At 45.5% G+C, this 26,189-nt stretch overlaps 1 protein-coding gene across 2 annotated transcripts; it reads left to right on the top strand.

The window, feature by feature from the left end:
• The first annotated feature begins 43 nt into the window (after positions 1-43).
• Positions 44-26,189, top strand: LOC140909335 (sulfotransferase 6B1-like). 2 transcript variants are annotated; one of them, XM_073338395.1, is made up of 7 exons: positions 44-668; positions 14,701-14,816; positions 19,845-19,934; positions 20,691-20,817; positions 23,473-23,567; positions 24,270-24,426; positions 24,923-26,189. In XM_073338395.1, exons 1-7 carry the CDS (start codon positions 635-637, stop codon positions 25,051-25,053), a joined length of 750 nt encoding a protein of 249 aa, XP_073194496.1. In that variant the 5' UTR covers positions 44-634; the 3' UTR covers positions 25,054-26,189. The 2 variants fall into 2 exon arrangements, with proteins under 2 accessions (XP_073194496.1, XP_073194495.1); XM_073338394.1 differs by lacking the exon at positions 44-668 and adding an exon at positions 6,225-6,765.

The raw sequence follows: 26,189 nt of genomic DNA, 5'->3' as shown, positions 1-26,189 counted from the left end.
TGCGCTGTCGGCTTACGTGGTTGCGCGCGCAGCGGGCCCCGTTGGGTTGTGGTTCCGACCCGCGGTGGAGGGGGCGGGTTTCCTGCCACGAAGCTCTTCTCCGTTCACACGCGCTGGCGCCGCCCGGCTAAAGGGTGGAGCGGCGATAAGGCTGCGAGTCCGACGTTAGAGCGTGGCCCTGGCCGCCTCCACCGTGTGTCCTGGGCATAGTCCTGGCAGCCCCCGCCACGCACATCCCCTGCCCTGGGCGCAGCTGTGGCCGCCTCCCACACACCTTCTGCCCCGGGCACGGCCATGACAGCCCCTCCGCTTCCCCTGGGCACAGCCGCGGCAGCCCCACTCCCCCCCACGCCCTCTGCCCGGGGCACAGCCGTGGTAGCCCCTGTACATCTCCTGCCGTGAGCACAGCTACGGCCTCCCCCCGTAGCCCCTGCCCTCTGCACAGCCAGGAGTCTGACAGCCCCGCCCGAGCCCATCCTCTCCAGGCACATCCCTTGTGCACAGTAATGCCAACCCCACCGTATGCCACATTTCCTCTGCCCCCTCACTGAGCACAGCCACAACCACCTTGCTCCATACCCCGTCCGGAGCACAGTGGCGCCACCATGTGGCCGGCGCGGCAGACCTTGGGATTATGAAATGGGCCCCTCCTCATCTCACAAAACCCGGTGAGTGGGCAACAAAATGGCAGATGAAATTTAATGTTGATAAATGCAAAGTAATGCACATTGGAAAACATGTTAACTATACGCGCTATCTCAGAGTGTCTAAATTAGCTGTTACCAGGCAAGAAAGATCTTGGAGTCCTTGTGGATAGTTCTCTGAAATCATCCACTCGTGCAGCGGCAATCAAAAAAGCAAACAGAATGTTGGGAATCATCCAGAAAGGGATAGATAATAAGACAGAAAGTATCATATTGCCTCTATATAAATCTATGGTAAGCCCACACCTTGAATACTGTGTGTAGATGTGGTTGCCTCATCTCAAAGAAGATATATTGGAATTGGAAAAGTTCAAAAAAGGGCAACAAAAATGATTGGGATATAGAACGGCTTCCATATGAGGCAAGATTAATAAAACTGGGACTTTTCAGCTTGGAAAAGAGGCGACTAAGGGGGGATATGAGAGAGGGCTATAAAATCATGAGTGGTATAGAGAAAATAAATAAGGAAGTGTTATTTACTCCTCATAATACAAGAAAAAGGGGCCAACAAATGAAATTAATAGGTAGCAGGTTTAAAACAAACACAAAGTATTTTTTCATGCAAGGTACTGTCAACCTCTGGAATGCCTTGCCAGAGGGTGTTGTGAAGGCCAGTACTATAATGGGGTTCAAAAGGGAGCTAGATAGATTCATGGAAGATAGCCACTGATGGATCTATTAGCCAGGATGGGCAGGAATGGTGTCCCTAACCTCTGTTTGCCAGAAGCTGGGATTGGGTGACAGGGCATAGATCACTTGATGATAACCTGTCTGTTCATTCCCTTTGGGGCACCTGCCATTGGCCACTGTCAGAAGACAGGATACTGGGGTTGATGGACCTTTGGTCTGACCCAGTGTGGCCGTTCTTATGAGAGGAAAATTCTGCGCCTTAATGAAGCATTTCCCATAATTTGCACTACAACTGGTGGCAAGCTGCAGATGAAGACTGAGAAGGTGTGCTTAAGAGTTCTTGCTGCTTGCATGTTCCTCAGTGTGGCCTGCCTTTGGAATATCTAAGAGTATGTCTACACAGCAACTTCACACCTGCAGCTGGCCCGTGCCAGGTGACTCGGGCTTGCCGGGCTAGGGCTGTTTCACTTCTCTGTGTAGATATCTGGGCTCAGGCTGGAACCAGGGCTATTGGACCAGCGAGGTCCCAGAGCTTGGGCTCCAGAACGAACCCCGGAAGTCTACACAACAGAGTAGAAACAGCCTCCCCGCAGCCTGAGCCATCAGCGCCAACTCTGTGGGTGCTCCGGGGCTAGAGCACTCACTGAGAAAAAATGGTGGGTGCTAAGCACCCACCGGCAGCCCCTGGATCAGCTCCTCCCCAAACCCCCAGCGCCTCCCGCCTGCCGGCAAGCACTGTGGATCAGCGCTTCCCACTCCCACCCTGCACCTCCCGCCCACCGCAATCAGCTCTTTTGTGGCGTGCAAGAGATTGGAAGACGGGGAGACGAGCAAGGATGCAGTATGCTTCTGGGAGGAGGTAGGGCTGGGTGGGAAGAGGTGGGGCAGGGGTGGAGTGGGGACAGGAAGAGGCGGGGTCTGGGTGGGGCCTTGGGGAAGGGGTGGAGTGTGGGCAGGGCCTGGGGCAGAGCTGGGGGGTCGAACACCCCTCGGCACTTTGAAAAGCCGGGGTCTGTGTTCTGAGCCCTGTAAGTCCAAGTCAGCCAGCTGTGGGTTTTTCTTTGCCGTGTAGACATACCCTAATTGAATGAGGAACTCATGCTGGAGGATGATAATAATTTCATGTTTCAGAGTAACAGCCGTGTTAGTCTGTATTCGCAAAAAGAAAAGGAGTACTTGTGGCACCTTAGAGATTAACCAATTTATTAGTCTCTAAGGTGCCACAAGTACTCCTTTTCTTTTTGCGAATAATTTCATGGCTATTGTTGAGGGTGGTGATAATGAACATGCTGTAGATTTAAACAGGTAAGCACATGAGTTCCAGGCTTGCATTGTGGAGACTATTCTATTTGACTATATTTAGTCTTTTGAATGAGTCTCTTGACAAACCTGGAGGGACATTGGCTTACTGAACCCAAACCACTATCATTTCTTGGTCCTGGGGAGAAATAGAAGAGAAATGTTATTCCAGGTACCAAAAAAAAAATAATGCAAATAAAACAGGTCTGCCATCCTTACTAATGTTGAATAACACATCCGAGACAAAAAGAGAGGATATAATGAAATCCACATTCTTCCCCCACCAAGCATCACAAGCCAAAAGCGATGGGGTTCATTGAAATAAAGGTTGGTCCTCCAATCCCAAAGTCAGTCCAGCAGGAGTGTAGGCCGGTAGCAATATTCGTGTCATCACCATGCAGCTTAGTTTTTCTAATGATGGGCCTAGAACCCTAGATCCACAATCATGATTGCTGATCTGCCCTCTGCTGGTGGAATATTTAATTTGATTTGAGATCTTTACTTCATTGATTGCAGCTTTTTCCTTATGGCTTGGTTTCTGTATGTGCTGGGGCTGTGAAGATATCAAATATTTGAGTATGTTTTGTGCTGTGTGCATGCTGTATTTAACTACATTAAACCTTCTTGTATCACTGTGCACAATGTAATTCTAGTATCCTCACTGGATTAAAATATGCTGCATAACCTTCTGTGTTGTATCACATATTTGTGTTGCAGCACATAATTTTGTTGGGACAAAATGCACAACTACTAGAATGTAGACATCCATGTAAATCCGGAGATCTCTCTGCCTAGCTCTGGCTTTTTCACACTGTCTACAGATCCAGAGGAGGAAGGAAGCTGGAGACCCCTTGGGAAGAGGAAAGAAAGGCTCGTGGAGTGAGAGCCCCGGTGATTGGTTGGGAAGCGGTAGGTGAAGTAGTGGGGGAGGAAGGATGAGCTGCGAGCAACCCACCAAAGAGGAAGTGATGGGGGCTGGGTGGGGGAGGCAGACCATCTGCAGAACAAGGAGAAAGAAGCGGTCTTCAGGTAGAAGAGAGTGAAAGGGGAGGGTAGGTGGTGGGCAAGAGCCTACAATAGTATATATAGAGGTGGGGATTGTCTGTGGGATGGGGGAGCAGAGAGTGACACTGGTAAGGTTTTATTTTAAAAGTGCTTGTTCTATTTTAATAGCTGTGATCTCTGGGCATTGATAGCCAGTTTCAGATCTTTGTTCTGAGGGCCATGCAGGGAATTTTTCAGTCATTCTGAAAAGCTGATTGCTGTTGCAGAGAGCTGGGAAGAAATGCAAACCTGGTTTATGTTAAAATTGTAAATAGACCACTAATTTACAAGACTCTAGTTACCTAAAAATAAAGTTTGAAAGTCAGTAATTAGAGCAGGGGTTCTCAACCTTTTTCTTGCTGAGGCCCCCCTCAGCATGGTGTAAAAACACCAGGGCCCAGTGAGGGCAGGAGGGGAACTCAGGGTTCCGGGCCGGCGGGGGGACCCTTGGGCATAGGCATAGATTTACTTCTCTTTGCGGAAGTGCTGGGGCTTGGGGCACCAGGTTTCAGCCACGGGGCTCCACAGCCCCCCTGAAAGGGCTCACGGACCCCCCAGGGGGTCTGTGGACCCCAGTTGAGAACCACTGATCTCGAGTATATTGCAGCTTAGAAAACCCTGATCTGCAGAAAGTCTGGAAAATCTCAGTCAAGTTACCAACTCTAAATTAATCTTTGCCTTTGTTATCATCCTTATTTATTCTCCACTTACTAATGGGCAAACCCCCACTACTTGCTATAAAAAAGACAGACAAACAATCCCAGGCACTTCTCTTGCTTCCCCTGTGAATCTCATTCTCTGCACCTGAGACGACAAAAGGAAACAGCTGTTGGACTCAGGGGAAGGAGTCTTGACCTGATAGTCTGGTCAGTAATCTGCTAAAGCATGTGGTGAGAAAGTTTGCTTTGCAACTAAAATAGTGTCTTAAGTAGATATTAGTACGTGTTTTAAATTTTTATTTTTCTTCTAACCATTTCTGATTTTTATGCCTCATTACTTGAACTCACTTAAAATACATCTCTTTGTAGTTAATAAACTTGTTTTACTGTTGACCCTTACGCAGTGTCTTTAAGTTGAAGTGTCTGGGTAGCTATTTAAGGTAAGGAGTTGGCATGTTATTCCATTAAAGGTGTAATGGATTTAATATATTTGTACGGTCCAGGAAAGGGCTGGGCAGTATGGGACATACATTTCTGGGGGAAGATACAGGGCTGTTGGTGTGTTGGGATCCCCCTGCAATATAACCAAAACTACTGCTTAATTTGTAATGGTAGAGGTGCTGGGGCTCAAGCATCATGCAAGCAGCCGTGCAATGCTCCACAGACATTCCTCTGGCAGCTGAGTGATGTGGAGGGTTGCGCTGCTGTTTGCATCTCTTGTGCGCACAAAAGAACTGATGCGGTAAGTCCAGAGGCGATGGGGCTATGAACTGCCAAGTCCAGAGGTGCCGGGACTCAGCCCCGGCAAAAATTAAGCACTAACCGATACTGGTGAGAGCCCAGTGTAGCTAGCAGGCTGCGGTTACATGCAGACACTCAAGGTATGGCTTGCATGCTGGGAGACTGTGAGTGGCCCAGGTAGGAGCTGCTACAGCAAGGCATCATACGGCACCCAAAATTGCAGGGCAGGGATGACAACCCCCACTAGTCTGGATTGTGCCATGGTATATCACAACTGGACATAGTAAAATTGATTTCTGACCTGTATCTGCAGTGTGGTGTCTCTGAAGTATACTGGTGAAGGGGCTTGATTGGATTCTGTTGAGTCCGCTGTGGACAGTGACAGATTCTTTTGTGGAAGGTTAATACACCTCTACCCTGATATAATGCGACCCGATATAACACGAATTCGGATATAACGCGGTAAAGCAGTGCTTTGGGGGGGTGGGGCTGCATGCTCCGGTGGACCAAAGCAAGTTCGATATAACACGGTTTCACCCATAACGCGGTAAGATTTTTTGGCTCCCAAGCACAGAGTTATATCGGGGTAGAGGTGTATTAGATACTGGGGTATCCAGCCTTTACAGTGAAGGCCGTCTTTTTGGTTTTACCTAAAACCCTAACTTGGCTATCAGTATTAGGCTTAGACGAAAAAGTTAAAGACAATCTTTACTCTGAAGAGATCCCAGTCTCTGTTTTAAAACCACTGTAAGCCTGAGAAGCAGTTAACCCATCTTCCTTTAGTCCTCTCTCTTTCCTGTTATTGTGGCAACTCATCCAGTTTTACAACTTCTAGTTCGCACACAAACAGCAGCATGATTCTACATCAGCAACTCCCCAGGGTGCTTAACAGATACCTTTACCTTAGGTAAAAAGAACAGGAGTACTTGTGGCACCTTAGAGACTAACAAATTTATTTGAGCATAAGCTGTAGCTCACAAAAGCTTATGCTCAAATAAATTTGTTAGTCTCTAAGGTGCCACAAGTCCTCCTGTTCTTTTTGCGAATACAGACTAACACGGCTGCTACTCTGAAATCTGTCTTTACCTTTGGTGGAAACTTAACAGCCAGTGGGTTAGGTGGAAGAGTATTCCATTCCACATGGAGGCTGAGGGGCTGAACAAGCACAATTTGTTTCTCACCCTTATCCCACTAGGAGTTTCTCCCATTACAATTTACGCCAAAGGAAAGCACAAGTTAAATGTAATGCTCAACACTGGCTGAAATCCATTACAGTTCATGACCAAGAGTTCACACCAGGAGCTTGTAATTCAACACTTCTTTCAGTTTGGATTTCCCTTATTGGACAAGAGAAACAGGGTGATGCAGCAGATAAGCCAGTGAGTTCATATGGAAGAGTTCCTTATCAGCCTCCTCCTCCCTCTCCTCCCAAAGAAAACTAGAGACACGGTTTAAGGGCAGAGTCTGGCAAAAGGCAAAGCAAACTCCAACCATGGCTATGAGCAGCTTTGCTAGGGAAATAGATGCAGTTCTTGATGCAGCTGAAGGGAAAAAACCTGAGGAGTTGCTGATCACGTACAAGGGGGTGCTATACCCTAGTGTGTTGTGTTGCGCTGAGACCTTCCAAGCATTGGACACCATGAAAGTTAGAAAAGATGATGTCTTCCTCGCTACTTATCCTAAATGCGGTAAGTCTGGATTTTTTTGGTGCAAAATTGAAAGAAAAGTGCTTAGATGTCAAATATATGTGATCATTTTCTAAGAATGCAGAAAAGCACTGAAATTCAAATGCTACATGCAGTAGTAAATCCTCTGTTGTCACAGGGAAACAGTGTGCTAGTGAAGGAGTACTTGTTGCACCTTAGAGTGACTAACCAATTTATTTGAGTATTAGCTTTCGTGACCTACAGCTCACTTCATTGGATGCATACTGTGGAAAGTGTAGAAGATCTTTTATACACACAAAGCATGAAAAATACCTCCCCCCACCCCACTCTCCTGCTGGCAATAGCTTATCTAAGATGACCACTCTCCTTACAATGTGTATGATAATCAAGGTGGGCCATTTCCAGCACAAATCCAGGGTTTAACAAGAATATCTGAGGGGGGGGGGTTAGGAAAAAACAAGGGGAAATAGGCTTGAATAGAGACTGGGAGTGGCTAAGTCATAATGCAAGGTAACCTAAGTTAATTGTATCCAATTTGCAAATGAATTCCAATTCAATAGTTTCTCGCTGGAGTCTGGATTTGAAGTTTTTTTTGTTGAAGAATTGCAACTTTCATGTCTGTAATCGCGTGACCAGAGAGATTGAAGTGTTCTCCTAATGATTTATGAAAGTTATAATTCTTGACATCTGATTTGTGTCCATTTATTCTTTTACGTAGAGACTGTCCAGTTTGACCAATGTACATGGCAGAGGGGCATTGCTGGCACATGATGGCATATATCACATTGGTGGATGTGCAGGTGGACGAGCCTCTGATAGTGTGGCTGATATTATTAGGCCCTGTGATGGTGTCCCCTGAATAGATATGTGGGCACAGTTGGCAACGGGCTTTGTTGCAAGGATAGGTTCCTGGGTTAGTGGTTCTGTTGTGTGGTATGTGGTTGCTGGTGAAGTATTTGCTTCAGGTTGGGGGGCTGTCTGTAGGCAAGGACTGGCCTGTCTCCCAAGATTTGTGAGAGTGTTGGGTCATCCTTCAGGATAGGTTGTAGATCCTTAATAATGCGTTGGAGGGGTTTTAGTTGGGGGCTGAAGGTGACGGCTAGTGGCGTTCTGTTATTTTCTTTGTTAGGCCTGTCCTGTAGTAGGTGACTTCTGGGAACTCTTCTGGCTCTATCAATCTGTTTCTTCACTTCCGCAGGTGAGTACTGTAGTTGTAAGAATGCTTGATAGAGATCTTGTAGGTGTTTGTCTCTGTCTGAGGGGTTGGAGCAAATGCGGTTGTATCGCAGAGCTTGGCTATAGACGATGGATCGTGTGGTGTGGTCAGGGTGAAAGCTGGAGGCATGTAGATAGGAATAGCGGTCAGTAGGTTTCCGGTATAGGATGGTGTTTATGTGACCATCGTTTATTAGCACTGTAGTGTCCAGGAAGTGGATCTCTTGTGTGGACTGGACGAGGCTGATGTTGATGGTGGGACGGAAATTGTTGAAATCATGGTGGAATTCCTCAAGGGCTTCTTTTCCATGGGTCCAGATGATGAAGATGTCATCAATATAGCACAAGTAGAGTAGGGGCGTTATGGGACGAGAACTGAGGAAGCGTTGTTCTAAGTCAGCCATAAAAATGTTGGCATACTGTGGGCCCATGCGGGTACCCATAGCAGTGCCGCAGATCTGATTGTCCCCAAATGTAAAATAGTTACGGGTAAGTCACAAAGTTCAGCCACCAGGTTAGCCGTGACATTATCGGGGATAGTGTTCTTGATGGCTTGTAGTCCATCTTTGTGTGGAATGTTGGTGTAGAGGGCTTCTACATCCATAGTGGCCAGGATGGTGTTATCAGGAAGATCACCGATGGATTGTAGTTTCCTCAGGAAGTCAGTGGTGTCTCGAAGGTAGCTGGGAGTGCTGGTAGTGTAGGGCCTGAGGAGGGAGTCTACATAGCCAGACAATCCTGCTGTCAGGGTGCCAGTGCCTGAGATGATGGGGCGCCCAGGATTTCCAGGTTTATGGATCTTGGGTAGTAGATAGAATATCCCAGGTCGGAGTTCCAGGGGTGTGTCTGTGCGGATTTGATCTTGTGCTTTTTCAGGGAGTTTCTTGAGCAAATGCTGTAGTTTCTTTTGGTAACTCTCAGTGGGATCAGAGGGTAAAGTGCTAATAAACGATGGTCACATAAACACCACCCTATACCGGAAACGGCATTTGCTCCAACCCCTCAGACAGAGACAAACACCTACAAGATCTCTATCAAGCGTTCTTACAACTACAGTACTCACCTGCGGAAGTGAAGAAACAGATGGATAGAGCCAGAAGAGTTCCCAGAAGTCACCTACTACAGGACAGGCCTAACAAAGAAAATAACAGAACGCCACTAGCCGTCACCTTCAGCCCCCAACTAAAACCCCTCCAACGCATTATTAAGGATCTACAACCTATCCTGAAGGATGACCCAACACTCTCACAAATCTTGGGAGACAGGCCAGTCCTTGCCTACAGACAGCCCCCCAACCTGAAGCAAATACTTCACCAGCAACCACATACCACACAACAGAACCACTAACCCAGGAACCTATCCTTGCAACAAAGCCCGTTGCCAACTGTGCCCACATATCTATTCAGGGGACACCATCACAGGGCCTAATAATATCAGCCACACTATCAGAGGCTCGTCCACCTGCACATCCACCAATGTGATATATGCCATCATGTGCCAGCAATGCCCCTCTGCCATGTACATTGGTCAAACTGGACAGTCTCTACGTAAAAGAATAAATGGACACAAATCAGATGTCAAGAATTATAACTTAGATAAACCAGTTGGAGAACACTTCAATCTCTCTGGTCACGCGATTACAGACATGAAAGTTGCAATTCTTCAACAAAAAAAACTTCAAATCCAGACTCCAGCGAGAAACTGTTGAATTGGAATTCATTTGCAAATTGGATACAATTAACTTAGGCTTGAATAGAGACTGGGAGTGGCTAAGTCATTATGCAAGGTAACCTATTTCCCCTTGTTTTTTCCTAACCCCCCCCCCCTCAGATATTCTTGTTAAACCCTGGATTTGTGCTGGAAATGGCCCACCTTGATTATCATACACATTGTAAGGAGAGTGGTCACTTTAGATAAGCTATTGCCAGCAGGAGAGTGGGGTGGGGGAAGGTATTTTTTCATGCTTTGTGTGTATAAAAGATCTTTTACACTTTCCACAGTATGCATCCGATGAAGTGAGCTGTAGCTCACGAAAGCTTATGCTCAAATAAATTGGTTAGTTTCTAAGGTGCCACAAGTACTCCTTTTCAGACTAACACGGCTGTTACTCTGAAACCTGTCAGTGTGCTAGTGAGCCATGTGTTTTCCTCTTCCATAATTTCAGATGTGTGTTTATTCTAGGAGTGATAGACATGCTGCTGGCTGTAGTAACTTAAATACAAAGAATCATGCAAGATTATGGTGAGCTTAAATATACAAGTGTCAGGAAATTTTAAGCTTTTGATTCCTATAGTTGCTGTAATTCTGCCTTTTTGTGCCTATGTAGCATTATACCTTCATGTATATGGTGAAGAGATGGGGGTCAGTCCACAGAATTCAGAGCCAGAACAGAATCTGAACTGCCCCGAAACTTTGTTAATAACAAACTAATGGCAGGCTTAGAGCTGTACACCGGTATAAAGAGGCACGGACCCCATCACTAGTTTAGAACAGACACAGACAAGACAGTTCAGACACAGGTCATGAAGGATGGGATTTTCAGAAGCAATCAGCGCTAGCCTAATTCTGCTCCCGTTGAAGCAATGGGTGTAAAGATAGGTGGATGCTAAGCACTTTTGAAAATTCCACCTTAAGAGATGGTATGAATTTAAGATGGGAATAGGATTCTACAAGGAAAGACTTTGTAGGAGATATGTTTTGAAGAAGGCTTTGAAGGAAGAAAGGAGTTTACTTGATGCAGGAGAAAAAGAAGATTTTTCTAAGCAAACTGAAAAGGAATCTGATTGGCTAATAGGCGATCTCCAGTCAAATTATATAGGAAATTTAACCAGAGTATCTATAAAAAAAATTAATTATACTATTGGCCTTGCAGTATGTAGGCAGGAATGAGAAAACACTTAAGTTAAAATTCCATTTACTAAATAAGCTATTCTTGGAGCTGCAGGTTTTTTCTGGCAGAGCCGTAGGCTGAGCAATTGCAGAGAGACAGTTCATAGGCGAGCCAGGTAAAATAAATTGAGAGATTTCCAGTTTATATATAGGCAGGTGTGAAAGTAACTTAAAGGACTTACCCGTACTCTGGAGTCCTGATGAGGCGGTGGGGCCTTTAAATCCCCAGGCACTTTAAATCAGGGTTTAAAGGACCTGGGTCTAGGGCTGTGAGGGCAGCAGCTGGGAGCCCCGGGCCCTTTAAATCACCCCCTGAGCTCCCAGCTGCAGAGGCAACTGAGAGCCCTGGGGTTTGGGGATGATTTAAAGGAGGCTATTTAAAGTGCCTGGGCCAGATTAACTTTTTGTGGGCCTGGCACCAAAGATATTTGAGGGCCCCTGTCATAAATATAAAGGGAAGGGTAAACACCTTTAAAATCCCTCCTGGCCAGAGGAAAAACCCTTTGGAGGGAGTTAGGGTGCGGGAGCAGGCTGGAGGTTGGAGTGCAGAGTCTGTCCAGGAGCTAGAATGAGGGAGGGGGCTCAGGAGGTTGGGGTGTGGAGCGCTTACCTGGGGCAGCTCCCATTCGGTGCAAGTGGTGCAGGTGGGTATGTGGGGTGGGGGAGGGAGCAGGAGCTCCCGTTTGGTGCTCAGGGTGGGGATGTTGGGGGGTGCAGGAGTCAGGGCATGTGGTGGGGGGGTGCGGGCTGGGGTCATGAGGGTATGAGGGGGGTGCAGGAGTCAGGGCAGAGAGCTGGGGGTGTGGGCTGGGGTTGCTCCCAGCCCTGAGCGGCTCACAGCAGGGGGCTGGAGGGGGTATGCCCCCTTCCATGCCCTTCCCCAAGGCCCCGCCCCCACCTCTTCTCTGCTTCCTCATGCCAGATAACAGCTGATCAGCAGCAGGGAGAGAGAGTGGGGGGGGGGGGGTGAATGCAGCACACTGGGGAAAGAGGCGGGGGAGGTGGGAGCTGGGCTGCCAGTGAAGCCTGCCCTGCAGCAGCAGGACAGAGCCCCGGGAGAAGGCAGCACCAAGCTTCTGCCCCCATAGGAGAGAGCGGGGAGCAGAGAAGAGCAGCCAGGGCCCCTTCCGAGCGTGGGCCCTTTAAATAGCCACTGGAGCCCCACCGCCACTACCCTTTCCTTTTTTATGAGTCTGAGCTTAACTAGGTTCCTGATTGCCCTGGCTGTGGGAGACACTCCCAGCTGGGATAACAAAACCCATAATGGGATTTAACCCTCATGTTCCAACTTGCTGTCCTGCTTGGCAGAATCTCCCCCTCACACACCAGTAGGTTAAGGGTGCAATAGCACCACTTTTGGGGGATACATGTGTCAGGGTTCCCTCCCCACTCTGAACTCTAGGGTACAGACGTGGGGACTCGCATGAAAGACCCTCTAAGCTTATTTCTACTAGCTTAGGTTAAAAACTCCCCAGGCACAAATTCTCCACTGTACCTTGGGTTTCAGTAACGCTGCCACCACCAAGTGATTTAACAAAGAACCAGGGAAAAGGACCACTTGGAGTTCCTCTTCCCCCAGCAATCCCCCCAAGCGCTTACACCCCCTTTCCTGGGGAGGCTTGAGAATAATATCCTAACCAATTGGTTACAAAATGATCAAAGACCCAAGCCCCTGGGTCTTGGAACAATGGAAAAATCTGTCAGGTTCTTAAAAGAAGGATTTTATTTTAAAAAAAAAAAAAGAAAGAAAGGTAAAAATCATCTCTGTAAAATCAGTTTGGAAAATACTTTACAGGGTATTCAGACTCAAAACACAGAGGATCCCCCTCTGGGCAAAACCTTAAAGTTACAGAAAACAGGAATAAACCTCCCTCTTAGCACAGGGAAAATTCACAAGAAAAACAAAAGATAAACTAATCCGCCTTGCCTGGTTTACCTATACGGGTTGCAATATTGGAGGCTTGGATTGGGATGGGTTGGAGAAGATGGCCCCTCTCAGTCCCAAGAGAGAACAACCACACAAAACAAAGAGCACAAAGAAAACCTTCCCCCCTCCCAAGATTTGAAAGTATCTCCTTTCCGCATTGGTCCTCTTGGTCAGGTGCCAACCAGGCTATCTGAGCTTCTTAATCCCTTCCAGGTAAGGAGGAATTCTAGGCTACCCGTAGCTGTATGGTTATGACAACATGCCATTCAATACCCTTATCGAAGCTGTTCTTAGCCCAAGACTGATGATTTTTTCAGAACACTTGGTAATATTTAGGCTGGTGTCTGTTTGGCCCAGATCCACAAAGGAATGTAGATGCACAAACTCCAGACTTAGGTACCAAAGTCCTAGCTTTAGGCACCATTCCAATTTACAAATCCCCAGTTCAGCTGCTGCCTATGCTATAGACAAACTAAATTTACTCACCACCTCCATTTTTGCTGTAAAAGTCTCCCAGACACCTATGTTTCTTCCTCTGGGCAAATACACTGATGCCTCTGGGAGGCACCCAGATGCCTACTCACACCTAAGCCCTTCATGATCCTCAAGCCAGAGGCAGATAGGCACTGTCCCAGCTATCTCATCTGTAGGGCCTGATCCATTAGGTGTCCTCAGAGGCAGCCTAATTGCACAAAATGACTTGGGGGGGAAGGGGACGGATTATGTTTTTCTAAAAGATATGTTCTAGGAATTCTTTGGGGGATGTTTATGGCCTGTGTTATACAGGAGATCAGACTAGATGATCACAATGATCCCTTCTGGCCTTGGAATCTATGAACCTTTAGCCTAGTGTTTAGGATACTCACCTGGGATGTGGAAGATTCCCAGATGAATTCCTCCTCTTCCTGATGAGAAGAAGGAACTTGAACTCGGCTCTCCCAGACTCATGATAGTACCCTTGCAGGGATCGTTTGATTGTTGGACAAAGGCATTCCTCTCCCAGTAATACTCTTTTTTTGCCACAGATAGTTACTCCTGAGCACAGCCCGTGCTCTACTCTTCCCTGCCAACCCAAAAGGAAGCATATGTGTAGTAACTGAGCTGACTGGGGCAATAGAGAAAGAGCAGGTGGCAGTTTGAGGATGTTGCAGGGAAACCTTATCTTCACTTCTCTGTTCTTCAGTCTTGCAGCAAAGATCTCCTCCTCCTACATGAAGGAGATTCTGTGTAGCAACAAGATCTGAGTCACTGCACGGCAATAAAAGACCCACTGCACCAAGTCTCAGAGCCCAGGTCAATTGATTCAGGCTTACAGGACTTGGGACACGGAGCTAAAAATAGCAGTGTAGACATTTGTGCTTGGGCTGGAGCCTGGGCTCTGACACCTTCTTCCCCCACTGTGGGATTTCAAAGCCCAGGCTCCCCTGAACCCAGATGTCTACACTGCTATTTTTAGTACCACGAGCCTGACTCAGTTGACCCAGGCTGTGAGATTCAGTTGACCCAGGCTATTGGTGCCATGGGTTTTTTATTGCAGTGTAGGCATATCCTTACACTGTGTTCACAAGCTGTACATAGCAGAAGCAGCAGCCTTAAAGTGCTTACAAGGGTTGCCATTATATACACATAGGCAATGTAAATAAAGTACAGTTGTGCGGGGGATATATAACTTAACTTGTAATTGCCAAAGCACAGGATTTCATTCTCGCCCCCAATGTTGCATTAAAGAGACACACTCAATGTAAAAATCACACTTCTGTCTGAAAATTGTGTACCTACAACTGTTACAAGCTATATAATGGAACACCTACAAGTTATATGGAGGACTAGTATACTGACTCTTTAGAAAATTATGCTAGATATTTAACAGGCTACAGTTCTGAAATTCCTGCTTGGCTCCTTCTAACAGTTATTTTATGTTTCAGGAACTAATTGGATTGAACACATTTTAAATGACTTGACATCCGCAGTTCTAAGGGAGGAGGTACCACGAACAAAGCATTTACAAATTCTTGAATTTGGAGTTCCAGAAAAATTTCAGGTCAGCATGGACTAATTCAGAAAGCTTATTTTTAGTATCTAGTACTTTTTTAAATGTCTGTATTTTACAGTATCTCATATAAGTACAAAACACTTTACAGAGAGGATATACACTTCCATATCAAGTAATTTGAAGTTAATACTCTCAATTACTTTTTGTATGTGGGAACATGTTATAAAAGATTAAAACACGGGCAAACAAGTGTGATTTGAAATGAAATTGACTTTTGTGTACTAAAAGAACAGAAATTAATTTTAACTCTAATCTGGACCTCCTACTGCTGTATTAGAATTTCCAATCCTTAGTGTCAATTTTGAGTGCAATATTTTAAAAATCTTTTGAGAAGAAAAGGTTAATGAAGTCATTAGCTGATTATTTCTGATTTCTATCCATCCTAGTTTAAGGTGTGACTTTTCCAAAGTGAAGTCGAGCCTATGCCTAAGGGCTTGGCTACACTTGCAGATGCAGAGTGCTGGGAGTTAAACCGGCCTTTGGAGACCGCAGCAGGGAAAACGCTGCCGTGTGTTTACACAATCAGCTGCAAGCCCAGTGGTGTGGCCACATTAGTAGCTCTTGCAACGCCACCGAGAGCAGTGCATTGTGGTAGCTATCCCAATGTGTCAGTGGCTGCAGCGTGCTTTTCAAATGGAGGAGGGGGTGGAGTGGAGTGTGACAGTTGTGTTGTGTGTATGTCGGGGGAGAGACAGTGTGTTTTGGGGGGCAGTGTGTGTCAGCATGCTGTCCTGTAAGTTCAGATGGCAGCAGACTCCCCCACCCCCCACCTCTTTCTCACACACACGTGCCTGGGCAGCAGTGGCATTCCACAGTAATGGTTTGCTTTGTGTCCCGGAGAAGATAAACATGCCGGCTGTCAGAAATGGAGCTTTGAAAGGGGATATCCGCTTGCCTGCAGCCATTACAAGCTACATACCACACAGACTATGCTGACAGCTTGTGCCACACCCTCTCAAAGAAACTGCGGAACCACCTGATCAACATCCTCTACAGCAAACAGGGAAAGATTAAGAATGAGCTCTCAAAACTGGATACTCTCATAAAAAACCAACCTTCCAGAGTTCAAAACAATGAGAAGAGTGGCCACTTGACTTCAGGGGATTATGAGATGTTTCCGGAGGCCAATCCCCGTGCAGTAATGCAACACGTCTCTCAGCAAGCTTTATGCTTCTCGTGGAGGTGGATTGCCGGGAGCGCTCCAGCTGCAGAGTCCAGGCGCTCTAAGTGCCTTGCCAGTGTGGACACCCAGGGCCGTCCCTACCCATAAGCAACGTACGCAGCTGCTTAGGGCACCAGCAGATTTGGGGCACTAAATTTCCTGGTGACCTAAGCAGCTGCGTGCTGCTCCAGGCCCTGCTCCGCCTCTTCCCCATGGCCTCCTCCTCTGCTCCGCCTGGCTTCTTCCCACTCCTGCTCTGCCCCAGCCCCGCCCCCACTCCACCCCTTCCCCAAAGCCCCTGCCCCTGCTCCACCCCAGCCCCCTCCCCACTCCCCTGAGGACTGCAAGGAGTCGGGCCCGCACTTACCAGCGGCAATAAGTAGAGCGACCCGGCCACAGCCTGCTCCGCTCCGCTGGCTCCCAGCCACACTGCCGGTGCGTGCTGCGGGGCTGTTCCCCCCCGGGCCGCAAGGCTGGGAGCCCAGGGAGCAGAGCAGAGTGGGCTGGGGCCGGGTCACTCCACTTCCCGCCACCCCATAAGTGTGGGGTCGGGCCTGACTGCCCTGTACTCACCGGGTGGCAGGAAGTGGAGTGAGGGGTGAGGGGGGCCTGCGTAGGGCACCAAAATGGCTAGGGATGGCCCTGTGGACACCTCAGAAGTTAGGATGCCTGGGGCCGATATAATGCACTCTAACTTGCAAGTGTAGCCAAGCCCTACGTCTTTGCAAGATCAGGGGAATGTGTGACTCTAACAGTGTATATGGCTGTGTGTGTGTCTATATGTTATAATTGCAAACGATGAGTAGTAACACCTGATGGACTGTTACTTTTCTTTATGTGGTTTTATAAGTAATGCACAAGATTGGGAGTCAGAGTTAGGAGACCTGTGTCTGGCTTCAGGCGAGACATTTCATCTCTCCTCTTCAGTTGCCTCATTTGTAAAACAGAGATATTATTTATTTTTGTCACAGAGGTGCTGTGAGACTTAATTAATTACCGTTTGAAACTATTTAAGAACCTCAGTTAAGAGATCATATGGGCTGACAGCAATGGAGCAAAACCTGGGTAAAATCTGAGACAGTGTTGCAGGACTAAGGGTACGTCTATGCTGGCAGAGTTACTGTGCCGGCAGTTTCAGCGCCGCTTAGAGAGCATTGATGAGAAACTGCTGTTGTGTGTTCACACCGTCAGCTGCTTGCGTAACAGTGTGTTCACACTTGTGGCACTTGCAGTGGTATTCGGAGCGGTGCACTCTGGGCAGCTATCCCACAGAGCATCTCTTCTGCTACTAAGAGTTGTGGGAAGGCGGAGGGGGTTGCGGGGCATCCTGGGTCCTGTCCCAATGCCCTCTGATGCATTGCTTCACATCCCAGCAATCCCTGTGCTTCCGTCTGCATTTGGCGCCATCTTTCAAAGGTTTGTGTACTGCGTGCCCTGCCTCTTCGGTCTGCAGGAATGGATCCCGCACTGTTGACCAATATGCTGCTCGCTCTGACCAACACGTCATGAGCGGCAGTGGAATTATTCCTTAAACTACAAAGGCGAGAGGAGACTGACATTGATCTCACCACGCGTAGTAACCATGACACGAGATTGCTTGTGGCATTCACGGAGGTGCTGACCACAGTGGAATGCTGCTTTTGGGCTCAGGAAACAAGCACTGAGTGGTGGGATCATCCTGCACGTTTCGGATGATGAGCAGTGGCTGGAGAACTTTCGGTTGAGGAAAGCCACATTCTTGGGACTGTGTGATGAACTCACACCAGCCCTGTGGTGCAAGGATACAAGAATAAGCGCTGTCCTGCTGTTGGAGAAGCGCGTGGCGAGTGCACTGTGTAAGTCGGCTATTCCAGACTGCTACCAATTGGTCACTAACCAGTTCGGAGTGGGAAAGTCAACAGTTGGACTCAGGTTGACAGAAGTGTGCAGGGCCATTAACCACATCCTGCTCCACAAGACTGTGACTCTGGGCAACATGCATAACATTGTGGATGGCTTTGCACAAATGGACTTCCCTAACTGCAGAGCGGGACAGATGGCACGCATATTCCAATTCTGGCACAAGACCAACTAGCCACTGAGTACATTTATCGGAAGGGGTATTTCTCTATGGTTCTTCAGGTGCTTGTGGATCACCGTGGGTGTTTCACGGACGTTAACGCATGACATATACACCTTTCGGAACACTGGCCTATTCAGGAAGCTGCAAGCAAGGACTTTATCCCCAGACCAGAAGATCACCGTAGGGGAAGTCAAAATGCCCATTGTGATCCTGGGAGACCCCGCCTACCCCTTAATGCTGTGGCCTATGAAGCCATACATGGGACACCTGGACAGCAGCAAGGAGCGGTTCAACAACAGGCTGAGCAAGTGCAGAATGACTGTTAAGTATGCTTTTGGCCATTTAAAGGCCCGCTGGCGCTGCCTCTATGGGAGGCTGTACCTGGCCGATGACAATATTCCTATGCTTATAGCTGCGTGCTGTACGCGCTATAGTATTTGTGAAGGGAAGGGTGAAAGCTTGACACAGGGCTGGACCACTAAGGCTCAGTGCCTGGAGGCTGAATTTGAACAGTCAGAGACCAGGGCTATTAGAGGGGCGCAGCATGGGTCCATAGGATCAGGGATGCCTTGAGGGAGCAATTTGAAGCTGAAAGCCACTAAGATTTGTTGCTATGCTCAGGAGTGCAGTTCTTGTAATGCCAGGAGGTGATTGTGATTGGTGCAGACGATGCACTATGAAAGTGTAAGGAAACTGCCTGTTCCTTTGTGGGGCTCTCTTTGCTTTCAATTAATGGAATAAAGATTGCTTTCACACCAAAACAATTATCTTATTTAAAAACAACCGGAGGAGAGAGACAAACAAAAAAACACATCAGCACTGTGAGGGCTGGGGGAAGGGAGGGTCCCAGGATTGTTAAAGATTTGGGTATGTCCAGGTATCATATCCAACCTTCTCCTTTGGAGTACAGTGCAGCGGGTACTGTACTTCAGTAGGGCTAAACTGCAGAGGGACGAGTGTTGAGTGCAGTAAAACCACCCTGTAAAGTAAAGTAAAACACGCAAGCCTGTGCCTAATACAGTAAGAAAGTGATTACAGATGAAATCTCACTCTCAGAGATGTTCCAGTAAGCTTCTTTTACAGACTAGTCTCTTTCTAGTCTGGATCCAGCAATCACTCACCCCTGCTATTGTTACCTTCCTTTGCTCCAGTTTCTTTCAGGTATCCTTTGGGGGTGGAGGGCTATCTCTTGAGCCAGCTGAAGACAAAATGGAGGGGTTGAAATAGACTTTCTCTTGTGGGTGGACACCCCCTCCCCGTTATAGAAACCAGCTACAAAATGGAGTTTTGGAGTCACATGGGCAAGTCACATGTCCATGCATGACTCAGAGCTTACAGGTGGCAGCCATTGTTCACATGCTACCTTCAATGTCCTCAGGCAGACTTCTTATGTGGATTGAAGTCTTCCAAGAACCATTGTCTGTTAAGTGTTTCTTGACTGGGCACTTAACTTGCAAATTCCTTTCTAAAGAAGCTGACCAAATGCCTTACTAAGGCGACTTACAATCAAACAAGTACACAGCCAACATACATAACTTTGAGTACAAAAATGATACATGCATACAAATAGGATGAATATATTCAGTAGATCATAATCTTTGCAGAGATATGTTACATGGCCTATTTAGCATAAAACATATTCTAGTTGTGTCATATTTACTTTCATAAGCATATTTCCATAAAACATTATGGGGTGCAATGTCATATACACATATTATATATTGTCAACATATTCAAGGTAGACATGTTGTGATTCCTTTTTTTTTCACATATTCTTTTTGTTTTGATTTAGAAAATAAAAAGTTTACCTTCGCCACGTCTTTTTACCACACATCTCAATTGTGATAATATTCCCAAGGCTGTTTTGGGGAGTAACGCAAAGGTAAGTGAGCATTTTAATATTTGATATTATTCACTTTCCAAGCAACTCCCAGTTTTCCTCTGGCAAAAGTTCTCTACAGGATTGCCTGGAAAACAGGAATTCAGTTTCACAAAAAAATTCAAGGTTACAGCATTTGGTTTTGTTCGGCATTGGGATGTAACCAAGAACGGTGGAATTTTTTTTGTGAAAAAACAGATTAAGGAGAGCAAAGACTTGAACCTGGGTCTCTGATGTTCCAGGTTAATGCCGTAACTGTTGGGACTTTGGCTATTCTGGGATGTGTGTGTATATGCCTCTCTCTCCCTCCCATTTTAACCAGAAATGAATAAATTTCTGGGAAAACTTTTGGCCAGTCAGCATTTTCTGGTGAAAAAACATTTCCCTGAAAAATTCCTGACCAACTCTAGTTCTCTACTTGGCTTTTTCAGATCCCACAATCTGACATCTTTCACTAGAAAAGTGGAATTCAGTTTTTACTGGTTGTTGTTTGTAATTCACACCAAGGTCAAATCTTAGATCCCAGCCCTGCAAGGTGAGCTGTATAGGATAGCCCTTATTGCTCCATGGAACCCCCATGAAGTCATAGGGGCTCCAAGCAGGTGTAAGGTCTCTCCACACAAATCAATTTGCAGGATTGGGGCCTCACTTTCCAAATTTCAGTTCCTGTAGGAGCTGATACGTTTTTAATGCAGGGCCCTTGAGATCAAAGGTTACCTTAAAATACCAAAGACTCATGTGCCTTTGCTGTTTTAACAGTTACTGGTGTTATTTCGAAATCCAAAAGATGTAGCTGTATCCTATTACCGCTTCTACAACAAAAATCCTATGCTTCCAAATGTCAGCTCCTGGGATGAGTTCTTTCAGAAGTTCATGAGTGGAGAAGGTACAGTTATTAGATCTTTGCTATGTTTCTCAGTGGCGTTTATAAACACTCTAGTACAGTGTTCTCAACTCTTCTTTGGTCTGCAGTCCAAAAAGGGAATCTGTGATCATCATGTTAAAATTAATCCCAAATGGATTCAAACTAATGATCTGGGTTGGGGAGGGCAGGGAAGCTGGTGCTAAGGAGTCAAAGGTGCTTCACTCTTCTTCAACCCTGAGCAATGCTCAGCACTCGGAGCATTGCTGTGGAGATATTCAAATGGTCAGGATGGTGCAGTATACAGGGATTCCACTTCATCCCCAGCACACAAAGGGTAAACTCCAGCTTTCCTTTTCTTTCTGGAAGGCATTATCCTTCTTGCGATTTCACATCTTAACAACTAGATTTATGAGTGAGCTTCTCCCCCTTTGTTCTCAGCTACTTTTTTCTCTTGCTTTCATTTGCATCTCAGAGCAGGGGTACACATTTTAGAGCAATTCAAAATAAAGGTTTGGGGTAAAATTTTTAAAAGTGCCATAGTGGCTTAGGAGCCTAACCCTCATTGACTTTCAGTGAGACTTAATCACCTAAAGGCCATATTTTTAAAGGCATATAAGTGCCTAAAGATGCAGATAGATGCCTAGTGAGATTTCAAAAAGCACCTAGGTACCTAATTCCCATAGACTTCAAGCACTTTTGAAAATTCCACCAGGCACCTATCTGCCCATCATATCGAAATCACTTTTGAAAATGGGATTCAGGTTTTCTAAATCTCTTAGGCACTTTTGAACATTTGGCCCTTTATTTATAATTGAGCAGAGGTTTGAGCTACAACTGAAATAGATAAACCCCTTTCTGTAGACTGAAGAACTCAGTATTAGTCTCACTATCATCTGTGACAAAGAGCACTATTATGCTGGAAAGAAGAGTATTCCAAAGAGCGTTCATGCTGTCAAAGCAATGGGAGCAGACATGAGTTACAGATTTCCTGTCATGTCAAGAAGCTTCATAGCAATCGGGCTCAAACAGACTCAAGGAAAACGACAGTGAGAGCAACCCTGCATTTCAAGTGAAGTTCTCTTGTAAAGGGGAAAAAGAGACTGTAAAAATGGCATAGTGGATTTTGTACACATCTCTTTATTACTTCCAGATCAGAAGTGCTAGGCTTACAAACAAACAATGTTTTATGTAACTGCCAGCTCCTCAAATTCCATCTGGGATTTGTGAATCAAGTTGGGCTCTTTCCTTCTTCAACACCACTGCCAGTGATAAGCACTCTGCAGGCCAAACTGCACTCTTAGTAACATCTGTACAACCCCACTGGCCTGTCATGCCAATTTAGCAAGCTATTTTGATGATGATGTTGCGCAAAATGGAATAGATTCCAGCTTGTACTCTCCTAACTGTGCTGATTTGGCAGAGTTTAATGCTTTTCACTCCTTTTAAGATGCATTTTATTTCCTAAAGTAAGCAGAGAGGGCACTGTATATACTTAGGAAAACAGACCTGTTTAGTAAGAAGGTGCCTTGTTTTACATACTCATTTTGCAGAGAACAGCACTTTAACAAAATATCAAGCCAAACCCTCTGTCATACTAGCTACTCTGACACTGAGGTGCATTTCAGGGATTTTGAGAAGTTGCTGACAGTATAATACAGTGTCTATGTATGATATCAGCAAAGTCTCTTTATTTCACCCCTTTTTTTGTGCAGTTCTGTCAGGAAAGAGACGAGAAATCAGCTGGATCTGTCCGGCTGAGTAATCCCCTGATGTAGGAGAGCTTTCCATGGATGCAAAGCTGGCATTCTTGATTCTTGTACTATTCTGCCGCTATAACTGGCACAGGGGTGGTGTCAAGAGATTAATCTTAATTGGTGAATAGTTCCTTGGGGACTTTGCCACTTACCATAGGTTAGAGTAGCCTCTAGGCTGCTTGAAGTTACCGTGGAGCCAGGTCTGAGCTGGGCAGAGAATCAGGGAACCGTAACCATAAACTGCCTTACAGCCCCTGAAGCAAATGGAGAAAATTTAATATAGCAAAGAGTCTGTGCCATATTCTAGTAAACAATTATTGGAAAATAAAGTATACTGGTAGAAACTAATTGTTTATATTTTGTAAGGGCCTATCCCTGCAAGCACTTATGCATGTGAGTAAAATTTACTCACATTAATAATCCCACTAAAGTAAAGGAAATTATTCGTATGGTGAGTGTTTGCAGGACCTTAAATCTGTGTTGTTGGGGTTATTTTTTTTAACTTCGCCATTTCATAAGTGCAATGTTAGCCTGGTTATGTGATAGATTGAATATACACACATGGCTGTGTTACTGATTACTACAAAATGTATTCAAGAATTAATTTGTTGTAAACAGATTTTTTTTAAAACTTGTCATGTAGAAACGGTATAGCTTGATTATGTAAAAATAGTTGGAAGAAGAAAGTGAAAAGTCAAGTCTGGAGTGAATGACTTCCAAAATAACATCTGTCCCCTCCTCCCCCCAAAGAAAAAGAAAAAGGAAAAAAAAAAGAACTAAGAACAGAGTACTGAAGGATTAGACGATCTAAGCTCTCCAGGACTCTATGTTGAAGTTAGCCTGTACATTTCATCTTGGGGCAATTTAAATATACTTTAAATTATCTTCTGTTTTTGACCTGTCTGCCTTAACTTCATTTTAGTCTGCTGGAACTCATATTTTGACCACATTCTTGCCTGGAACAAACACATGGATAAAGAGAATATCATGATCATCACCTATGAAGAAATGAAAGAGGTAAATATGTGTAGAAAGTTAAAAATGGAAAAGACTTATTAGGTCTTGTACTCAGTTCTGATACAGAATTGCTCCCTTCAGTATATTCTCAAGCATCTTGTCCCATCCAGTTTTCATTTTGTCCCAGGCAAAACCTTATTGTGCAGAGAACAGGTATATGATGTTGCAGCCTGTTTTCCCACTGGCTACTAGCCCTTCTATCTTTAGCCCAGCTCCCTCCTCAAGCACGACAGCCTTGATCCTGCAACATTAAGCACGTGCATGAGAGTGGTCCCATTGACTTCAGTGAGACTGTTCACATGCTTAAAGTTAAGCATGTCCATGTTAGCAGTTTGAGGATCTTAAACTGTAAATTCTCTGGGTTAGGTAATGCCAATGCTTATATAGAACAATACTAATTGATGTGGCTAGATAAATGTTATCAGTAGTAATTAATACTAAAATAAAGAGATCCATGCAGAAGATTGAGAGCATTCACTTAACACATTGCCATTTGGGAAGGGAGGCACATTCCAAAATCTTATCAAAAGTAACCACCATTCCTGCAACTTCCTGCTGCTGAACTTAATATATTTCTCTAATGTTCTGCCCTTTGTAAGGATGAGAATATTATCAACTACATTCATTTGACAAGATAGAGGGAAAATGTCTGGCATGTTTGCTTTAACTTATACATAATTCTATCGCATTTTTGTTTTTCAGAACTTACCTCAAGGAGTGAAACAAATAGCTGAATTTTTGGGGTTCTGTCTGCCTGAGGAGAAGATTCAGTCTATTGCAGAGAATGCCGCCTTTGAATCAATGAGCAATACATCCCAAGAAACATATGGAAAATTTGGTCCCATCCTTTTCAGAAAAGGTACATTTATACAGAGCGATGATAGGCCTAGAGTTTAGAACAGGTATCCAAATTGGTCATGGGAGCTAATTAACATTTAAAAGGCTTGATAAGATGCATGACTGTTGTGACCATTTCAGGAGGTCCCAAATGCAGAACTAATGCATTTAATTCATAGCTGATAATGAATTTTCTTCTCCTGAAAATGGACATCCCTAGCTAGATGATCACTCAGGCACTGAATGCTGTTCTTTCAAAATATGAGCTCTGTGGAAAATACCTTGGTTGTAAAAGGTGCATGCATATATACCTGTAAAATTTAGTGCAAAGGGTTTTCTTTAACCTAAAATTTTAAGAACACCATCCACATTGAAGCCTCATATTGATTTGAAATGTGGCAATAAGTTCAGTCATTCCAACTGTTTGTGTCAGCATTTCATTGTTATCTACCGCTACCTGACAGGTGATCTTATACTTCCAGGAATATTTATGAGTTTATTTCATTGTTCTTTTGCAGGTACTGTTGGAGATTGGAAGAATCTGTTCACTGAAGCTCAAAGCCAAGAAATGGATGCCAAATTTGAAGAATGTTTAGCAGGAACGAAACTGGGAGCCAGGCTAAAATATGATAAATACTGCAAATATTAAATCCTTGAATATCAGAATGACATTAGCATTTACTCAGAAACATCATCTATTTTACTACCTTTTGTTTGAGAACATAGAGATTAAAATAATTAGCCTTTCACGCAAGAATTTTCACACAAAAAACAACCAAACCCAAGACACAGTAAATAAGGCTAGTGGTCCAAATACTGCCCATCTGTGACTTATTTAGGCTTAGAATCTCCTGTGCATAGTGGCACATGAGGCAACCCACTTTTCCTACTGCTGCCTGTCCAGAACAAGATGTTTGACTCAATTGTAAATTGTCTCCATGATGGCAACAACTTTTGCAATTGTTTTGCAATAGGCCATTTTTTCTCCTTCATGCCTTCTCTTCCCTCCGGGTGGAATCCAATGGAATGCTACGACTACACTATGCAGCTTTTAGCAACACGGCTGTGCCGCTATAGCCGTGCTGCTAAAAGCCGCGCAATGTAGCTGCTGTTTGTCGTCAGGAGAGAGCTCTCCTGCCGACAAAAAAATTCCACCCACAACGAGCAGCAGTAGCTTTGTCGGTAGGTTCACACAGGCACTTTTCGTTGGTAAAACTTTTGTCGTTCGGGGTGGCGGTTTTTGTCATTCAGGGGGTGTTAAAAAAATGTTTTGCCAACGAAGTCCCAGTGTAGACACAGCTAAGATATACCTTTGTGCTTCTGCCTTGTGGTAGCCTGATGACATTGTTGGGGACACTGGGGCATGGCCACTAGGTAACTCGAGGGGATGGAAGACCACGAGTGTCGATGAAGCCCCCTCGCACTAGGCCCAAGTGTCCTTGGCCCCCCGCCTGGAGGCACTCACAGCAGTTATGCTGAGGATCTGCAACAATATGTTGCAGAGTCAGACTGCCTGAAACTAAGCAAGGCCGAACAGGGCAGATATGAAAGAACAATGCTGAATAAAGCAGCTTTATGTATGGTTTAACAAATGAGAACAAGGGAACTAGCTGGGAACTGGATTGGCTGGCTATATGGATACTTAGGGCAGCTTGCTATTGGATAAGTATGCTGGGAAAAAGGATGTCTAAAAGCCTGTGTAACTTCCTGCTCTGTGTGCAGGATTTGAGATACTATTCTCCCTGTACCTTTTTGCAGCTGCAAATAAACTTTTCTGCTTCTCCA

The sequence above is a fragment of the Lepidochelys kempii genome, chromosome 3 (genome assembly GCF_965140265.1).
Source record: "Lepidochelys kempii isolate rLepKem1 chromosome 3, rLepKem1.hap2, whole genome shotgun sequence".
Lineage (NCBI taxonomy): Eukaryota > Metazoa > Chordata > Testudines > Cheloniidae > Lepidochelys > Lepidochelys kempii.
This window is presented reverse-complemented; position numbering and strand designations above follow the sequence as displayed.